At 37.0% G+C, this 20,107-nt stretch overlaps 2 protein-coding genes and 1 pseudogene across 3 annotated transcripts; all 3 read left to right on the forward strand.

The window, feature by feature from the left end:
• The first annotated feature begins 434 nt into the window (after positions 1 to 434).
• LOC107614118 (glucan endo-1,3-beta-glucosidase 5-like) lies at positions 435 to 3,912 on the forward strand. Its single transcript, XM_016316346.3, has 2 exons — positions 435 to 1,247; positions 2,724 to 3,912. The coding sequence occupies exons 1-2, from the start codon at positions 904 to 906 to the stop codon at positions 3,832 to 3,834; spliced, it is 1,455 nt and encodes a 484-aa protein (XP_016171832.1). The 5' UTR covers positions 435 to 903; the 3' UTR covers positions 3,835 to 3,912.
• Positions 3,913 to 6,906: 2,994 nt separating this feature from the next.
• On the forward strand, positions 6,907 to 7,650 carry LOC148549932 (uncharacterized; annotated as a pseudogene).
• Positions 7,651 to 16,397: 8,747 nt separating this feature from the next.
• Positions 16,398 to 19,539, forward strand: LOC107613695 (basic helix loop helix DNA-binding superfamily protein). 2 transcript variants are annotated; one of them, XM_016315803.3, is made up of 4 exons: positions 16,398 to 16,826; positions 16,949 to 17,155; positions 17,472 to 17,528; positions 17,631 to 19,539. In XM_016315803.3, exons 2-4 carry the CDS (start codon positions 17,142 to 17,144, stop codon positions 19,303 to 19,305), a joined length of 1,746 nt encoding a protein of 581 aa, XP_016171289.1. In that variant the 5' UTR covers positions 16,398 to 16,826; positions 16,949 to 17,141; the 3' UTR covers positions 19,306 to 19,539. The 2 variants fall into 2 exon arrangements, with proteins under 2 accessions (XP_016171289.1, XP_016171290.1); XM_016315804.3 differs by having other exon boundaries at positions 16,398 to 17,155.
• Positions 19,540 to 20,107: the final 568 nt, after the last annotated feature.

Raw genomic sequence — 20,107 nt, forward strand, 5'->3', positions numbered from 1 at the left:
ACCAAATTAGATTAATTTAATAATTATTTTATTAGTTTAATTAAATAAATATTAAAAAATAAATTTTATTTTGTATATATAATAATTTATTAGTTAATGAGAAATTTTGAAATAAAGTTAAAATTTATAACAAGTTAGTCTTTTACATACCGGGGAGATACTATTAAACGAAAAAAAAGGCACATCTCCACGCTCCACTCTGACGTGCTCATCACTGTGGTTTGTGAAGTGAATTTCTTCTCATTTCATGAGAACAATAGTCACGTCAAAATAATAATAATAATAATAATAATAATAATAATAATAATAGTGATTATAAAAGCTGGTACTACATTACACGTAACCATGTGACATATTCTAGAATTTCTTTGAAAAAGTCTAATTACTACTACCACTCTTTGCTGTCTAATAAGCTTCCCTGCTTTGCTTACTTCACTTCATTTTCTTAAAAAGCAAAGATTCCATTCAACCTTCTTTCTCATTCTCTCTCTCTCTCTCTCTCTCTCTCTCTCTCTCTCTCTCTCGTTTTTAGTTCACAGAGGAAGCTTAATTACAAAGCAACTCTGCAACTTCGATTATCCAAATTCCAATCTGTCTTACTTTAGATTCTCGCTGTTCTTCCTTTTTGTCTTTGTATATATCACTCCACACTGCTTCAGTTTGTGTTTCTATATCTCTTATATTTTTGGTCTCTTTTATATATATGCAGAGTCTTAAAAAAAAAACAAACTTCAATTCTCAAAAATATAAACTCTGCTCTCTAAGCTATCATATAATTTCAATTAAGACTTGCTTTATTTATGTTTAAATGAATCACTAAAATTTAGGTGATGAAAAGTTGCTTTGAGCTACGAATTTAGCATACCATATAATATGCCAGCATTAGTTTGATTTATTTCTCCGATGGAAGGTGAAAAATCTAGTCTCTTTTTTGTTCTGTTGTTCTTGAATGTGATATGGTTAGTGGGTTCAGTGAGTGGAATTGGTGTTAACTGGGGAATACAATCAACACACCCTTTGCCACCATCCACAGTTGTGAAATTGCTGAAAGACAATGGAATTCAGAGGGTTAAGCTATTTGATGCTGATCCTGATATCTTGGATGCTATGAAGAAATCTGGGATGCAAGTTATGGTTGGAATCCCAAATGACATGCTTTATACACTTGCTAATAGTGTTCAAGCTGCTGAAAAATGGGTTTCAAAGAACGTTTCTGCGCATCTCTCTTCTGGAGGAGTTGACATCAGGTATCATGTATACATACACTGATTCACCCTATTTCCATTTTTTGTTGACAGATTCATTCTAATGATTCTATTCAACCATTTTGGATTGGTTCTAGAGTGCTGCTCCATGCAGTTAATTTTAACTGTTGTTTGACTTTATTGATTCATGAAAATTAGTTGTTTGGGACTAAAATGAGCAATTTTTTTTTTAAAATAATAGTTTGTGATCGTTGAAATTTTAAGGAAAATGAGAAGGAAAATATATGGGTCCTACATGATTTATGTTCTCCTTGTTAAGAAAAATAATAATGGGCGTAGGGATGAAAATGGCTGTCCAGTTTTGACTTTGATAGGTTAAGTCTAAGTCAGTTATTTTTTATAGACTTTAAAGTTCCACAAGCGCATGAACCTATTTAAAAATATGTTTTGTGAATTAGACTCCAAAAAATAATAAATTTAAAATATTTAAATAGAGATTAAATGAATTCTAAAATTTATAATTTATAATTTATAAAAAAAATAATTATATATATCGATTTTTATATCATAACCATATTTATAATTTATAAATTTTTTTTAAAAAAAAATTATGATCTTAATTAGCATTGACTATTGATTCTTTTTAGTGTTATTTTGTGTTTAATATAAGTAGATGTTTTTTTGTGACTAATATAATAAATATTTGAAAGTCTAAATTAAGAATAACTTCTTTTTACAAAGCAAATATTTTGACGAGTCGACTCAACGAATTTTGTTAATTTTTTTTAGTTTATGACATGACCTTTTTAACTAATAGGTTTCATAGAAGCTCAAGCCTAGCATGTTTAATAAAACGAGTCGAGTCACGAATTCCAGTTTAGTAGCCCGCCCAACTCGTTAGAGTTATTTATATTGTTATATTCTTTGAGTAATTATGGTGTGGATTTTGCTCATGCTGTCTCTTAATTTGGAAGTTCTAATTTTGTGTAGAAGTAGTTAACATTTTAAAATTAAACTAAATGTCATAAATTATCTGTATAAGTTACCAATTAAAAAATTTATTAGATATAGCCACAACTTTCAAGAACTAACAATTAAGCTTTCTTATTGCACTAATATAATTGTAGATTGTATGCGGATGCTAAGTTCAACTTGTTAGATAATTGTCATGGTTTCTTGGTTGTTTTAAGTTTTTAAAGTTTAGAAGAAGTACAGAGTTACAACTTAATTGCTTCCAAAATATCTTCCAATAATGATCTCTGTGATTTTTTTATCAGTTTGCTTTGTTTTGCCACGGGCTCTATTGCGTGATTACCTACGTTACCAACAAGAATTCTACTAACTTCTGCCAACTCTTGTTTATGATTGTGTTTAATGAAAGTGTCTTTGTAGATGTGTCTAATAAAAATGTCTCTTTTATAACTGTCTCTAATAAAAGTGTCTTTATAAATGTATCTTGGTACCTTATACTTTTCCTTAACTAATATAGGAACATTTTGATGTGATTTTTTTGCAAAGGTATGTTGCAGTGGGAAATGAACCATTCTTGTCAACATACAACGGTACTTATGAATCCACAACGCTTCCGGCTCTGCAAAACATTCAAGCAGCTCTGACGAAATCCGGTCTGAGCAACCGTGTCAAAGTAACTGTCCCTCTAAATGCAGATGTATACCAGAGCTCATCTGAGAAGCCTTCGGACGGAGACTTCCGGCCGGACATCCATGATCTCATGCTGCAGATTGTCAAGTTCTTGAGCCAAAATGGTGCACCATTTACTGTGAACATCTACCCTTTCATTAGCCTCTACTCTGACCCAAATTTCCCGGTAGACTATGCCTTCTTCAACGGCTACCAACCTGCCATCAATGACAATGGAAAAAACTATGACAATGTCTTTGATGCAAACCATGACACACTAGTTTGGGCCCTGCAGAAGAATGGTTTCACAAATGTCCCTATAATCATAGGCGAAATTGGTTGGCCTACTGATGGAGACAAGAATGCTAATCTTCAACTTGCGCAACGGTTCAACCAAGGCTTCGTGTCGCGCTACTATGTATCTCAAAAGGGTACTCCAATGAGGCCTGGTCCGGTCGATGCTTACTTGTTTAGCCTCATAGATGAAGATAACAAGAGCATTCGACCGGGTAACTTTGAGCGCCATTGGGGAATATTCTACTTTGATGGACAACCTAAGTACCAACTTAGCCTTGGACAATCGAAGGGGTTGGTAGCAGCTAGTGGTGTTGATTATCTGGCTAAGAAGTGGTGTGTGTTGAAGCCTTCTGCAAATCTTAATGATGACCAAGTTGCACCAAGTGTGGCATATGCTTGTGAAAATGCTGATTGTACTAGTCTTGGCTATGGAACTTCATGTGGTAACTTAGATGTTAAAGGTAACATATCTTATGCTTTCAATAGCTATTACCAGATTCATGATCAATTGGACAGTGCATGCAAATTCCCTGGCCTTTCTATGATCACTGATAAGGACCCTTCTGTTGGAACTTGCAAGTTTAGGATCATGATTCAGACAGATTCTGCTGAATGGATAGATGGGAGAACTTGGTTTCTAAGAAAAGTGTTCTTTGTGTTATTGTTTTATATTATTACTATTATTATGTAAACCTTGTAATTTGGCTATAGCCTTGATTTATTTTCTGTGGTACAAAATGTTGATAACAAATTCAATTACGCTTGATCCTATGTATCTACTGTAATCAGTGTAGTGCAGTTAGTTAGCCATGTATCTGTTTTTCTTTAGGGTCACACACATCAAGGAAATAACAATAGAGTATGTGGCATATACGTCTTTAGATCATAGTGATGCATGGTACACCATACTTTGTGTGGTCTACTACAACTTACGCCTACTTAAAGAAGCTTAGCTTCCTACAACACAAGTCCACAACCTATGTCTCAAGTTGTCGCTACTTAGTAGACTTAGATTTGTGTGGTAACCCTTTGCGTTTAGGAGAGAGAGCCATAGAGGGAGGGATCTCGTAGCTCATAAACAGTTAAAACCAATTGAGAGTACAAAATTTAAAATTTAGAATTTATTATTTAGAGTTTAGGTTTAGCTCATTTTTTATTTATTTTTTTTTCAACGTTGATAACAATGTTATTCTCTATATTTTATCTTTGGATTTAGATCCTCTAAAGTTTGAATTTCATTTTAGAGAGTAAAGTGTGATCTCTCACTATTAATTTTATAGGTGGGACTAAGAATAAATATGAAAGAGAAACTATTTAAGGATAGAAGATCACACTTTCTTCTCTAAAGTGAAATTCAAACTTTAAAGGATCCAAATCCTTTATCTTTTTATAGGTGTCTTTCACCTTCTATTATTATTTTGGGTAAAAAACCAAAATAAGCCATGGTTGGTTTAATATTACACGAATAAGCCAATGAAAAAATTGATTCAGCAATCAACCAATGTGCATAACTATGTAATTCGAATCACCACGATTCGAACTCAATTTGAATGTAGTTCGAATTAGTGCAATTCGAACTACTTACACCCATGCATCCAACGTAATTCGAATTGGCGCAATTCGAATTAGCTTCACTTAATTCGAAACATGCTGATTCGAATTATGCACGTTTCGCCACAAGTAGTAATTCGAATTGGGGTGTTTCGAATTACACTAGATTTTCCTATAAAAGGAGTTCGAATCCACCCCATTCGAACCACTTCCTCACTCTCAGACCCCACCAAATCCCAGAGAAAATGACCCAGTTTCGCTCCGATAAAGGCTGGAGCAGAGTATTTAGCTGATGGAGGACGATCCAGGCAGACTATATCGGTTGGATGGAGTGGCTCATGTTGCTGGGGTCATCAACGAGGAGGTTAGTTTTTTTTTTTGTGTTTTATTTTTGTGATGCTGCACATGGTTTTTGTTGGTGGTATTGCATGTGGTTTGTTGAAGTGGTTTTGTTTGTGGTTTGATAGGCGGTTTAGTTTAGCGGTTTAAGTTAGCGGTTTGTGTTAGTGGTTTTTTGTTAGTGAAATTGTAAGCGGTATTGTATGTGATTTATGTAAGTGGGTTTAAATGCGGTTTTGGTAGTGGTTTATTATATGGCTTTTGTATGTGGTTTATTATATTGCTTTTGTATGCGATCATTGTTTTGGCAGCCCCAGCGTTGCATCTCGAGCATGCGGCGGCAGCAGGGCATGCCACTGGATGAGAGATACGTTCCGTACCTACAGATGGCCGGATTATACCATCTTGCGAGGGTGAACGATAGATGGTTCTGATTAGATGAGCCCCTTGTTAGTGCATTCGTCGAGCGGTGGCGTCCGGAGACACACACCTTCCACATGCCGTTCGGAGAGTGCACGATCACACTTCAGGATGTGGCATACCAGTTGGGGTTGCCAGTGGACGGACGCTATGTCAGTGGTTGCCTTACGGATTTCCATATATACATCGAGGGTGGCCGTCCTGCCTGGGTGTGGTTCTAGGAGTTGCTTGGAGTGGTTCCTCTTCCGAGCCAAGTTCAGAAGTTCGCTGTAAACTGCACTTGATTCCAGGAGACTGTGCGGCGCTTCGCTCGTGCATATATCATGATGTTGTTGGGTACTCAGCTGTTTGCCGACAAGTTCGGCAACCGCATTCACATCAGATGCCTTCCATACGTTGCTTGGCTTGAGGAGATGGGTACCTACAGCTGGAGGTCTGCAGCACTAGCATGGTTGTACCGGTGCATGTGCCGAGTGGCGAACAGACATGTGGTAAAGTTAGCGGGCCCACTTCAGTTACTTCAGTCCTGGATCTTCTGGCGCTTTGCTAGGTTTAGGCCTGCTGGGTATGATACGTGCAGCTGGCCCTTGGCCTCGAGGTACCGTTCTTAGACCTTTCTATTTCAATTTAAAATAGTTGATTAAATGTTCGCTTCTTATGTTATACAAATCTGTCACACTTTTAATTAGCTGTGACACCGATGTGAGATGCAGGTGGTCAGGTTACAACCCTCCCGGTGGCGAGAAGGGACCTAGAGTGCAGAACTGGAGACTGAGGCTAGACATGTTACAGGCCACCGATGTGAGTATACTAACCGGCTATGTTTATTTAATTAATTAAACTTTATGACTTTAGATCATGGATTGAACTGAATGTTAGAATCTTTCTGCAGTTTATTTGGATGCCCTATAGCTCCCCCGAGGTACTGCAGGTTGTGCATCCGGAGGTGTTGGAGCCTCGGCATACGGCAATGTGGCGATCTGTGACATCACTGATCTACTTTGCCGTGATAGAGTGACATTAGATAGATAGGGTTTTACCGCAGTTCGGCGGAGTCCAGCCCTGTCCACATCCCGCCCTGAACATCGACTTTCTGATGTCAAAGGACGGGAGAGGGGGTGATCATTGGTTCCCGTTGGCTCTTCAGTTATGGCATCTTCATTGGGAGAGCCGTGCCGACCATGTTCTTCGGTTCGATGTTGTTGCAGACCCTGGACCATCACATGATTACTTGCAGTGGTGGAGTCAGCATGGAAAGAGGTTTCTGTCACTAGAGATGTATTTGGGTGATCCGAGAGCCGTTCCTATTCCTGTGGAGGCATCGCAGAGGGGTGCTGGGCGAGTTCCCGACATAGATCATGTTGACGACGTCCCGGATAGGCGTCGGGTCGAGAGGAGAGCTCGTGTGGGGACACGTCGGAGCCAACGCGAGTGGAGGTGGCTGGACCAGGCTATGGAGGAGGGTGATGGGGACGGCCGCCCTGGAGGAAGACGACGAGGCCACGGAGGCAAACGGAGAGGGCGTGCTGCGGCCGACGATCACGGACACCATGGTCATGACGACGACGACGATCAGCACGGGCCCGTGGGTGGGGACGCTGGAGGGCATGCTGCAGTAGGGGGTGTTAGTCCCCATCATATAGGGCATGGAGGTGAGTGATACGGCTCCGGTATGGGTGACGGGATAGATCAGGGTGATGGTGGACTTGGCTCAGGGCCGCTAGGCGATTACTTTGTTGGTGTCCCTGCCGATGATCAGACACTTTAGGAGAGTACGCCTTGGGTTAGCCCGGGTTCGATGTTTTCAGACTTCCTGGCAGCTGACGGGCTTGATGCGGCATACGACGGTTCACACTTTCTAGATGAGCTTACTACCATCATGCAGAAGGATGATGCGGCCCGTCGGCGTAGTCAGAGTTCCGGCACGCCTGCACCTTTAGCAGTCGATCTTAACGAGCCTCCTTCGATGCCAGCTACTGACCCTTTTGCATTGGGTGGTACTCCTCCTTCCGCCTATATTGCTGCGTCACATTCAGGTACCGGGCCGTCTGGGGCCTCCGTCCAGCCTAGGCCACCTACACAGCCTGCCCCGGACGAGGAGGATGATGAGATTGAGGACGAGGAGCCGCTTATCCAGAGAGGCCAGAGGACACGGGTACCCCGTCGTTGCTTCACCAGTTCGCATCTGTTTAGATGATTGATGTATCTTGTATGGCTTTTTTTCATGTTCATTGTTGTATTTTAGCGAACTTTATTATTGTATTTTGACTATTTATGTTTCAGTTCGTTAGAATTTTATCATGATGTTGTACTTTAAAAACGGCATTTCAATGCTACTTTCGGTAACTATGTTATTGTCCCCCACATGTATGCATTTAATTTGTAGAGCTTTTCTTTGCCTTATGTTTTCAACAGACTTCTCGAATAATTTTTTCTCTTAATCGATCCTCTGTGGTGAACCAATATTACAAAACGTGAACATCCTCACTAATTCGAACTAGCACATTTCAAATTGACCAATGTGTAATTCGAAACACCCCAATTCGAATTACTACTTGTGGCGAAACGTGCATAGTTTGAATCAGCATGTTTCGAATTTAGTGAAACTAATTCGAATTGCACCAATTCGAATTACGTTGGATGCATGGGTGTAAGTAGTTCGAATTGTACTAATTCGAACTACATTCAAATTGAGTTCGAATCGTGGTGATTCGAATTACATAGTTATGCACATTGGTTGATTGCTGAATCAATTTTTCTATTGGCTTATTCATGTAATATTAAACCAACCATGGCTTATTTTGGTTTTTTACCCTATTATTTTCGCTAATTTTATCATTTCATTTTTTTCATGTATTTTATCTTTGTTTATATGAATTTTTTACCAGTTATTTTTTTATATAGAATATTTTTTCTTTATATTATGATTCTATTAATTCTATTAGAATATTAAAGAGTAATAAGAATACTAAAAATAATATTAAAATTTATTTAAATATTTAAAATAAAATTATAAAATAATATAAAATAATTATTTAAATTTATATCATTTTTAATAATTTTTATTATATGTGATTTTAAATAATATTATTCAAATAACATTTAATTTATTATAATCTATTTTACTATAAAAATTATCAAACATAAATCACATTAATATCAACTTATTTTTTATCAAAATCAATTTTAAAAAATCAATTCCATACAAACTTTCATTTAAAAATTTTAATCCAAATACATATTACCTAATTAGTAATTACATATGAAGCACGAACACTTTGTTGAGTTGTCGTGTCCACGTGTCAGATCGGGCACGACACTCATCGACACTCGTCTGACACGCGTGTCTGCGGTGTCTAACCGTGTCTTAAAAAAATAAAAAAAAAATTTTCAGACATACTTGGACACACCTAAATACCATCACGTGTCCACGTGTCCAACTTTATTCTTAACATATATGGTTGAAATGAGTTTAGAAATAGGAAAAGTATAGGGAACTAAGTGTGTAACCAGCCAAGAATTGAACAACTCAATTAATTATAATTATTAATAATTAATTTTAAAATTTTTAAATTCAAAATTTAAATAATTAGAAACCGATTAATTAAACCTAATTAAAAACTATAAAAACCCTCTCCTTCTCTTCTATATTAACCTGCACACTCCCAACAACAATACACACAGATTCTCTCTCTCAAAAAGTTCGCCGCCGAATAAGCAAAACCATGCATAAAGACGATCTTGTTCTTGGCCGATTCTTTTGGAACACCAAACTCTTTGTACGCCAAACTGTTTCAGGTGCTTTTCTTGGATGCTGATGTTGTTCTACCCGATCTAACCACAGTCGTAGTGAATGATAATGCAAATGAAATTGAAAGTGTCTCCACTGAAAGTGCTTCACCTGAGGAGTTTTATGAAGTGAAAGAGATTTTTAGCAATGTAATTGATGGACAGGAAGGTAAAGGTGAGTATGATTCTCATGCTAGTAATGACAGTGCTGTCTTTAATGAAAATCATAAAGAGGTTTGGAAGGGGGAGTTGGATTCTCACGGCTTTCAGCATTGTACGCCAGATGATGGGCTTCAAAAACGGCTTGATGAGATGGATTCTGGTATTAATGAAGTAAAAGACATCTTTGTTGATGATGTGAAATACAAGCTTGATGAGAACATGGATTCAGATCCTCATGCAGTGAAGGACATTGCTGTGGATGATGGAAAAATTAAGTCAACCGCTGCAATATTTCCAGACATGAAAACAATTGCAAAAATATATTAAAAAAACATCCATTTAATATAAAAAAAGACATCCTAATGCTTAACAAAAGAAATGTCCAGTTATAGGATTTAAAAAAATCATTTAATTCTTAAAAAAATAGAAATATCTACATCAGTAATACAAAAAATTTGAAAAATACATTAAAAAACATCTATTTTGTAACACCCTATTACACAGAGCTTTACACCTAGGATGTAAAACAAAGGTGGCGAGGCGCTATGACTGCTAAAATAAAATACATACATATAATAGTAGAAAGAATATAATAAACTAGGAGCCTTGAAAAATGGGTAAAACAAAACTCGTAAAATAAAAAGCGCAACGCTCCGAAACGGAATAACTTGCGTACGAAGAAACCTGAAGATTAAAGATATGAATAAGTGAAAGAGTGAAAAGAGAGCCATGACTACAGCATAACTAGCTCCTGACTCAGCCTGCGAAGCCAAGGCACATATATATATATATATATATATATATATATATATATATATATATATATATATATATACACACACACGTACATATACAAGTATCCCAAAAGCCAAAATACAAAAATAAAGTCCTAACTCTCCTGTAATCTCTATGAGGAACAAAATAATTGAGTTTCATGGAGAGAAAGCTAAGTAACTAAGTACATATATACATAAGCTGATAAACCAAAATATCCCAGGACTACTCCGCTTCAGGAATCCAGACGCCTAGCGAGAAGCCTTTCTACCTACATCTGAAAATAACAACACAGTATGGGGTGAGAACCGGAGGTTCTCAGCATGGTAAATGTGCCACAAATATAATATATAAGGTCCTGGGAATGCCAGAGACAATCCTAGAACTCCAACATACAGTTATAAAACTTAAACTCTAAGCAGAAGCCATAAAAAGGGGTAGATGACCTAGATGTCCTAAACTTACTTACTTTAAACCTAACCATTCCACCATTTCCTCCGCGCCTCCATAATTCAAGGATTCAGCAAAGACAAATAACCAAACAAGTTCACGCACAAGTAGGAAGCAGATAGTACAGATAACAAATGTAACAATTAGCAGGATATATGATCAGTGAGGCAATCCCAAGTAATGCAAAGCAGACAAACAAACAAGATGCATATGATGTATGCCTATCTTATGGCTGATGATATCATCTGTCAGTTATATAGCCAACTCGACATGTCCTGGTAGCTAACCATGGACTGAAACACCCATGCAGAGTAAGTGGGTTTGAGCTACAACCCCCTTACTACTGCCCGCTTAACCCAGAGCCAGTGGAATAACCACTACTGCGGCTACTACCCAAGCGGATGTTTAAAAGCTGAACCTGGAGCAAGTGGAAGATCCACTACTGCTGCTACTACTCAGGCGTCACAAACATACAATTATTCAATTTAAATCAAGCATGATCATTATCAATTCTCAAACATTAACTTGGAACAAGCAGGACGAACCACCATCCTTGCTACTACCCAGGTGTCTCAAGCATACATTCATTTATTCCAAATGAGTTCAATCATCCATCAACATATCACTATTACAAGTGTTCATCATTTTTCATAACATTTTCACCCTTCTTATTCATAATCCATCATTTTAACCTTTATTTCACCCTCAAGTTACCTTAATTTCTTAACTCCAACTAATTACTAAGCTTACTAATAAGTTCTAGGGTTAAAAGGATAAAAATGGAAGCTTAGAGGTTCGGAACCATGTTTGAATTATAAAAATACAGGCGCTGGAAAGTCAGAGTACGTGCGGATGTACACAGGTGTGCGTGCGCACAAGTGCGTGCATGCGCACACCAGCCAGGAATTACTTGGTGTGCGTGCGCCTCACTTATGCGAGCGCCACCAACAGAAGGCATATCCTGGTGTGTGTGTGCGCACAAGTGCATGCGTACACACACTTTCTAAAAACACCAGGTGTGCGTGCACACAAAGGCGTGCGTACGCACAGGTAAAATTTCTGCTTCTGTTAGGTGCGTGCGCACAACAGTGTGCGTGGGCACACACCAGAAAAATCTGATTCTGCTGCAACATTAAAAATTTCAGTTTTTTGCACCGATTTTCTGGTGTCCATAACTTCCTCTACAGAATTTGGTTTTTCGCGAACCTTATATCAATCTCAAGCTTATAAAATATTCTTTAATTCAAAACAAACTTCATTTTCATCCAAAATTTGAGGAGCAAGTTATGGACTACCAAAATTCATCAAAAATCAAGTTTTACTAGAACATGCCAAACCCCATCTTTACCCAAAATCACATTCCTTTTTTCAAACTCAATATCCTTTAGCTCAATCATACCATAACTATCAATACAATTTACTCTTCACCATAACACAACAGTTCTTGCAACCCTTGCATTTTCTTAACTCAACAACACCTCATTGCAATCCAACTTTACAAGTTTTACTGATAAAGTCACAACTAACATATTATTTCATACACATGTTGTCACCATCATAAAATACTTCAACCATCATCACAACATTAATCAATATAACAATACCAACAAATCCACATAAACACCACTCAATCTCAACCATATCATTACATTGCCATAATTATAAATCCTTCATCCATCATCATTATACTAGCATACATATATATGTCTACATTCAACCCACATTATCAATTACTCAACACATGCCCACATCAACTTATCCATCAATATCATAAAGACTAATCATTTAACACATTTAATCACTTCAACTTATCCTATAGTTCTCTAGCCTAAGTTTTTACAAAACCTTATATATTAAACGCGCGAAACTTAAACCATACCTTGGCCGATTTCCGCGTATTTTTCCAAGGAAACCCACTAGGCAAGATTGCAAGCCTCAACACCAAAAATTCAGCATTTAGTTTCCAACTCCAAGCCTCCAATCAAGCTTCCAATGTTCTCAATTAGCTTCATACATATATACACCTCTCCTCACCAACAGAGAATTGGGACAAGACTCGGCAAGTCTACCAAGTTAATTTGATCCTTACGATGTACGGACTTTGTAGAATTCGACGCCGCGGACGCGTGACCGCAAACAGTGCGACGATCGGAGCTTCGGATCAAAAGTTACGTGAATTTGAAGTTGAAGTGAGGGTTAGGTTTTGCTTTTATTCTTCTCCCTCCATGAAATGTTTCCCAGCGTGAATAATGAAGAAGAAGAGAGATAAGAAGCTGTGTCTCTTTAATGGGTTGGGTTCGGTTGGGCCTTGGGCCCGTTTTGGATCCGGTTTAACCGGTCTGGTCCATCCGGCTCAAATTTGGACCAAATTCTTTAAAATTAGTGTCGAAATTCTCATTTTAACGAGCTCTATCTTATTTTAATATTATATTTACATTTTTAATTTTTCATATTAAAATTTAATTTATAAAAGTAGATTCACTTGGCTGTATTTTATGAAATTAAAGAGTGAAGCTAGTGAATTAGTCAAGAATTTTGTTAAAATGATTGAAACTCAATTCAGAGTAACAATTAAGAAGATCCGAACTGATAATGGAAATGAATTCAAACTGAACAATTTTTATGCATCCAAAGGTAATATTCACCAAACTTCATGTGTTGAAACTCCCCAACAAAATGGCATTGTAGAAAGGAAGCATCAACACATTTTGGAAGTCACAAGAGCTTTAATGTTCCATTCTAACATGCCAAAGAAATTTTGGAATTTTGCAGTAGCACAATCAGTTCACATTATTAATAGAATTCCTAGTGTGCTATTGCAAAATCATTCTCCTTATAAAATTTTGAAAGAAAAACAGCCTGATATATCTTACCTCAAAGTCTTTGGATGTCTAGGATTTGCTTCAACAAATTCAGCTCATAGATCAAAATTAGATCAGAGGGCTATTAAATGTGTGTATTTGGGTGTCAAAGAAGGTGTCAAAGGGCACGTTCTATATGACTTGAAAAGCAGAAATATTTTAATGTCAAGGAATATATCATTTTATGAACATGTATTTCCTTTTTCATTGCAAAATTTAGTTGACAATAACATTGCTATTGATCCTGCACCTATTACTACATTAAACAATCTAGCATTTGATGATCCATTTTCTGAATTTCATAGTAGCATTAATTCTCATGCATCACCATCAGTCAATCATTTAGATGAACATCAACATGAGAATATTATACCTGACATCATGCCTGCATCTTCACAGTCCAGTGATTCACCACATCTTAGCATGGCATCTAATTCACCTCAAGAGATTAGGAAGTCTACAAGAAATAGAAAGCCCCCTGCATATCTAGAGGATTATCATTGCATGCCAGCTGTGTCATACACCAATTGTTCCTCGAATTCAACTCTTAATTCACATCATTCTCATCAAATTTTCTTGGAAAATTTTGAAAACATGTTACATGAGCAAACAACAAATTTCTTTGATCAGTCCACAATTTTATTTTTTGAGTCAGAATCACCTTCACCCCTCCTCCCAATTAATGCATCTTCAATTCTATCCACCACACATACTTCTCAACTCAAACACAAAGAGCCAAAATGCTATGCCGAGGCCGTTTGTGATCCTAGTTGGCAGGAGGCTATCAATGCTGAATTAACTGCTCTAAAGGAAAATAGAACTTGGACACTTACCAAGCTTCCTGATAGAAAGAAGGCTGTCGGGTGTAAATGGGTGTTCCGGTTGAAACTAAAGCCTGATGGTTCAATTGATCGCCACAAGGCCAGGCTGGTTGCTCAAGGGTTCACCCAGACAGCAGGGGTGGATTATTTTGAAACATATAGTCCTGTGGTGAAAATGAATACCTTTCGAATCCTCATGTCCATTGCTGCAGTGAGAGGCTGGTTTGTCCACCAATTGGATGTCAACACAGCTTTTTTGCATGGTGATTTAGCTGAAGAAGTATATATGCGCCTTCCCCAAGGTCTCCAACTACCCTCACCAGATTTGGTCTGCAAATTGGACCGTTCTCTTTACGGCTTGAAACAAGCCAACAGACAATGGAACACAAAATTGTGCACCACACTACTTCAAGCTGGATATTCTCAATCACGACATGACTATAGCTTTTTCACAAAAACAAACAAGGGCAAATTCACAGCCATTCTGGTGTATGTCGATGATTTAATACTGGCTGGAGATGATATGTGTGAAATAAGGTTCATCAAGCAACATCTACATGATCTCTTCAAGATCAAGGACATTGAGGACCTGCAATTTTTTTTGGGACTGGAGGTAGTTCGAAGCAAGGGGGGAATTGCAATATGTCAAAGAAAGTATTGTATCGATCTACTCCAAGACTACGGGTTAATGAAAGCCAAGGCAATCTCAACTCCAATGGACTACACCAGCAAGTTGACAAAGAATACTGGAACTCCGCTTAGCTCAACATCTGAATATAGAAGGTTAATTGGAAGATTACTCTATCTAACCAATACAAGGCCAGATATATGTTATGCGATTGGAAGATTAAGTCAATTTTTGGAGTGCGCTACTGACAAACACTTTGAGGCAGCTATAAGGGTACTTAGATATCTCAAGAATGAGCCAGCATTGGGGCTGTTCTTTTCATCTCAGACAGATTTGGAGCCAACCGATTTTTCAGACAGCGACTGGGGCACCTGTTCGGACACAAGAAGATCAGTATCTGGTCATTGCTTCTTCATAGGTACTTCTATTGTGTCCTGGAAAAGTAAAAAATAAGGTACAGTAGCCGTATCTTCATGTGAAGCAGAATACAGAGCTCTTGCTATGGCCACTAGGGAGGCCCAATGGATTACTTACATCTTAGAGGATTTGCAAGTGAAACTTCAGAAGCCAATTGCTATGTATTGTGACAGCCAATCAGCCTTGCATATTGCGGCAAACCCCGTCTTCCACGAGAGAACCAAACATATAGAGATGGATTGTCATGTTGTTAGAGATAAATGGCAAGAACAAGTAATCAAGTTGTTGCCTATTACCACAATTAACCAAACAGCTGACATATTAACCAAAGTATTAGCTCCTAACATGTTTCAAAAATGTTGTAGCAAACTCAGAATGGTTAATGTCACCAATTCTGGTTTGAGAGGGGGTGTTACGTGAGCTAATGAGTCATGTGTAGTGGTTAGCAAGCCAATTAGTTAGGAGTTGCGGATATAGGCAGAAAATTAAAGTGAATCAATTCTTTTAGCAAGGCCCGTTTTGGATCCGGTTTAACTGGTTTGGTCCATCCGGCTCAAATTTGGGCCAAATTCTTTGAAATTGGTGTCGAAATTCTCATTTTAACGAGCTCTATCTTATTTTAATATTATATTTACATTTTTAATTTTTCATATTAAAATTTAATTTCTTGACTAGTTATTCGCTAATTTCATGGGGTTTACATATTTAGTATGAAAAAGAAACATCATAATATTTAGCATAAGAAATATCCATGTATATTAACTTACCTTTGTTAAGACGGGTTTCGAAATCGGATCCATTAAAAAGTTGGCAGAAATTGGCTAGACTCTAGTTAGTTCTCTAGCAAAACTCAATATTGTTTATTAAAACAAAAAATATTTTAGATACTTTTATATAGTTAAAAAAAGACATTAAAAACAGTTAAAATTATTTTATATTTTAACAGTAATAAAATATAAAAAATCATTATAATTTATTTAAAAAATACATATATATATATATATATATATATAATTTTAACATGTTGTGTTGTATCGTGTAATTTACTTTGGGCTGATGTCTCTGAAGGCACCGTCCATTCCAGACCTAATTTTGATCAAAGCCATTAGCTCTTCTCGCAGCCACCGGTTCCCGCCGCTTTAGTTCCTCTGCTTCTGCCTCTCCTCGCTTCTGTCAACCAGATTCTTCTCAACAAATTGAACCAAAAATACGACTTTTGGTGTTCTTCTTCTGTTCTTGATTCGCAGGTTTCGTGGTAGCCGAAAAGAAAATTAGTTTTGCATTTTATATTTCCTACGTTTTCAACTTCTAATTTTTTAGGAGGGGCCAGCATGGATAGTTGCTACCGTTGTAGCCATGGATGCTGGGAAGGATGAATGGTACTATAAATCTTGCTGGAGGTGTTCCAAGAATGCATGGGCAAAGGGAAGTTATTTCGGTGTGAAAACTGCAAGGAAGGTGCATACGTGAGGTACCTAAATTCATTATCAGTAGGTTTAACCTAGATATATACAGCAATGATTTAGATTTCAGAAATGTGGCCAATATGCCAGCATGGAGATTTTTCTAAATTAGATGTGGTTTCATTGACAGATATAAGTTGAATGTATATTTGACTGATGTCATTGGCAACTTTTGTACACTTGAATCTTTAACACATCCAAAAATGAAAACAAGGGATCAGTTTTGGGTCTTGCAACTGAAAGGAGTATAGAAAAATGGGGAGAGCTCCTTGCTGCTAGAAAATTGGATTCAAGAAGAGTAACAAATTATCAATTTGCATAAAATGCACAAAATTAGGTAAAATTCATCGGTTTCTTTTTGCAAATGATTGATAAAAAAATATTATTTGTAGTTGCAGGTACTAAACGAGGATAGAAATTGTATATCAATTGAGTTCTCTTTGTCATGGAACTTTTTAATTGAAGTGGGAAAGGAAGCCTCTTTTCTATTTGTGCTACAGTTTGCTTTTGTTTGCAAATTAATGTTTATGTTTACGGATGATGTGCTTAAAGTATACTTGCTTCTAAGATATAAAACCTACTTCAAGTATCATAGTTTTCTAAGGAGCTAATTAACCATTTCTGTGCACATGAAAATTGAAAACCAAATTAAGCATACAGGTACACTGGATCAAGATGCTTATGTTTGTGAATGTTTGCTACTCAGAGAGGTTGGATTAAGCTGATTATACCTTTTTCTTGCCTCAATTTAAGATATCTAAAGCAATGTTGCTTAAACACTGCTCAAATCCGAAACATATTTTTCAACACAGAAATGTGCACACCCTCAAGGAGACAATTCTTGGGCAGATAAAGGGATGTGTGACAACAAAAACACTGGAATTTGTCTATGCCTCCATGATCAAGACCAATGCCAACCAAGATTGCTTCTTGATGAACCAGTTTATAAGTGCATGTTCTCTATTTTCTTGCATAGATTTAGCAACTTCAGCTTTTACTTGGATGGAAAGTCCTAACGCTTGGGTTTATAATGCATTGGTCAGAGGCTGTGTTCATTGCTGTCACCCAAACCAAGCGTTACTTTATTATACACATATGTTGAGGAACAACGTCAAGCCTACCAGTTATTCGTTTTCATCTTTAGTTAAGGCCTGTACTTTGTTGATGGATTCAGTTTCAGGCAAAGCTGTTCATGCCCATGTCTGGAAACATGGATTTGATTCTCATGTGTTTGTTCAGACTACGCTCATCGAGTTTTATTCAATTTTAGCCGAGCTGCGTGACTCCATAAAGGTGTTTGATGCTATGAATGAAAGAGATGTTTTTGCTTGGACTACAATGATTTCTGCTCATGTTCGAAATGAGGACATGAATTCTGCGCGCCAGTTGTTTGATGAAATGCCTGAAAAAAATATTGCTACATGGAATACCATGATTGACGGGTACACAAAATCAGGGAATGTTGAGTCTGCTGAAATCTTGTTCAAGCAAATGCCTTCTAGAGATGTTATTTCTTGGACAACCATGATGACTTGTTATACTGGAAACCAAAGGTATGGTGATGTAATAGCACTTTTTCATGACATGATCAACAATGGAATGATCCCTGATGAAGTGACTGTGACCACTGTCATTTCAGCTTGTGCCCATCTAGGAGCTCTTGAATTGGGAAAGGAGGTACACCTTTATTTGATGCTGAATGGATTTAATCTTGATGTTTACATCGGCTCTTCGCTTGTTGATATGTATGCAAAATGTGGGAACATTGATAAGTCTCTTTTGGTGTTCTACAAATTGCAAAGGAAAAACCTGTTTTGTTGGAATGCTGTGATTGATGGGCTTGCAACACATGGATATGCAGAAGAAGCATTAGGTATGTTCGGCGAAATGGTGAGGAAAGGAATCCAACCAAACGCAGTTACATTCATTAGTATCCTAACTGCTTGCACCCATGCTGGGTTCGTAAACGAGGGTCGTCGCTGGTTTATGAGCATGATGCAGGATTATTGTATTACTCCTCAAATTGAGCATTATGGATGCATGGTTGACTTGTTGAGCAAGGCAGGGTTGCTTGGGGAAGCTTTAGAGATTATTAGAACCATGACATTTGAACCTAATTCCTTTATTTGGGGTGCCTTATTGAACGGGTGTAAGCTTCACAAGAACTTGGAGATTGCTCATATTGCAGTTCAGAATCTGATGATTCTTGAGCCGGGTAACAGCGGGCACTATAGTCTTCTTGTTAACATGTATGCTGAAGTAAATAGGTGGAATGATGTTGTGAAGATCCGGAAAACCATGAAGGATTTTGGCATAGAAAAGAAATATCCTGGGCATAGCTGGGTAGAAATCAATAAGAAAATTCATCTATTTGCAGCATCTGATAAACATCATCCATTGTACGGTCAAATTCACTTGTTGCTAGCTGAACTCGATGAGCAGTTGAGGCCAGCTAGCAATGTCTACGATATGGAGCTTTTTGTATAATGACTTGGACTCTTTAAGCAAGAGTCTTTAGGAGTTAGAAGGAATATCATTGTATCAAAGAAAGGTATAAAATGTGATGAAATTTGTACATAGCTAAACAGTTGAAGAGTAAGCCCAAAAGAATGCTTAGCTTCCTTTATGTGCTGTTAATTATTGTCTTTTGGCAGCTGATATAAGTTTGGTCTATACGAGGCTTTGATTCATTGTTTTATGAAAGACCTTGCATTAACGGGATTTATTATCTCGATGTATTTGATGATTGATATGTGAGTAAAGTACCAAAATTACCCACAAAGTTCATGTCACTAATAAAATTACTTCTAAAAGAATGTTGCTGAGAAAACTACTTATAAAAGCCAAAGAAAAATCGTCCAGAGCTCCCAAAACGTTTGATTTATCTAACAAGCTTGCTTGTGTTAATTGTGGCCTACAAATTAAAGAGACTTTAAATTTAAGAAAGTCCCAAATTTAATAGAGTTTATAGCCCATCCACAATAGATGGGTAGAAATTATAGAGGATATTAGCAAGTTTTATCTAATGAATACAATTATAAAAAGAAAAATCATAATTATGGTAACCATGCATGAAAAAATAGAGAAAATGGTGGTAACTAAAATAGAAATACTGATGTAAATTTTGTAATTTTAAGAAAAAAATATTTAACGAAAGTTGCAAATTAACATGTGATTATCACATGGTTAACAAAAATGTTATGTGCATACAAAAAAATCATTCACCAAATATTTGTGTATTAATACATATATTGTTTATCTCATTTTTAATATGTATTTTATATTCTAA

The sequence above is a fragment of the Arachis ipaensis genome, chromosome B8 (assembly GCF_059453495.1).
Source record: "Arachis ipaensis isolate K30076 ecotype BB chromosome B8, ASM5945349v1, whole genome shotgun sequence".
Lineage (NCBI taxonomy): Eukaryota > Viridiplantae > Streptophyta > Magnoliopsida > Fabales > Fabaceae > Arachis > Arachis ipaensis.

Excerpts from the sequence above, each read along its gene's own strand:
- LOC107613695 (XM_016315804.3), top strand. Across the intron at positions 17,529-17,630 it reads AATGTTTGCTACTCAGAGAG|AAATGTGCACACCCTCAAGG; the intron begins GTTGGATTAAGC and ends TTTTCAACACAG.
- LOC107614118 (XM_016316346.3), top strand. The coding sequence starts at position 904 with ATGGAAGGTGAAAAATCTAGTCTCTTTTTTGTTCTGTTGTTCTTGAAT. Across the intron at positions 1,248-2,723 it reads TCTGGAGGAGTTGACATCAG|GTATGTTGCAGTGGGAAATG; the intron begins GTATCATGTATA and ends TTTTTTGCAAAG.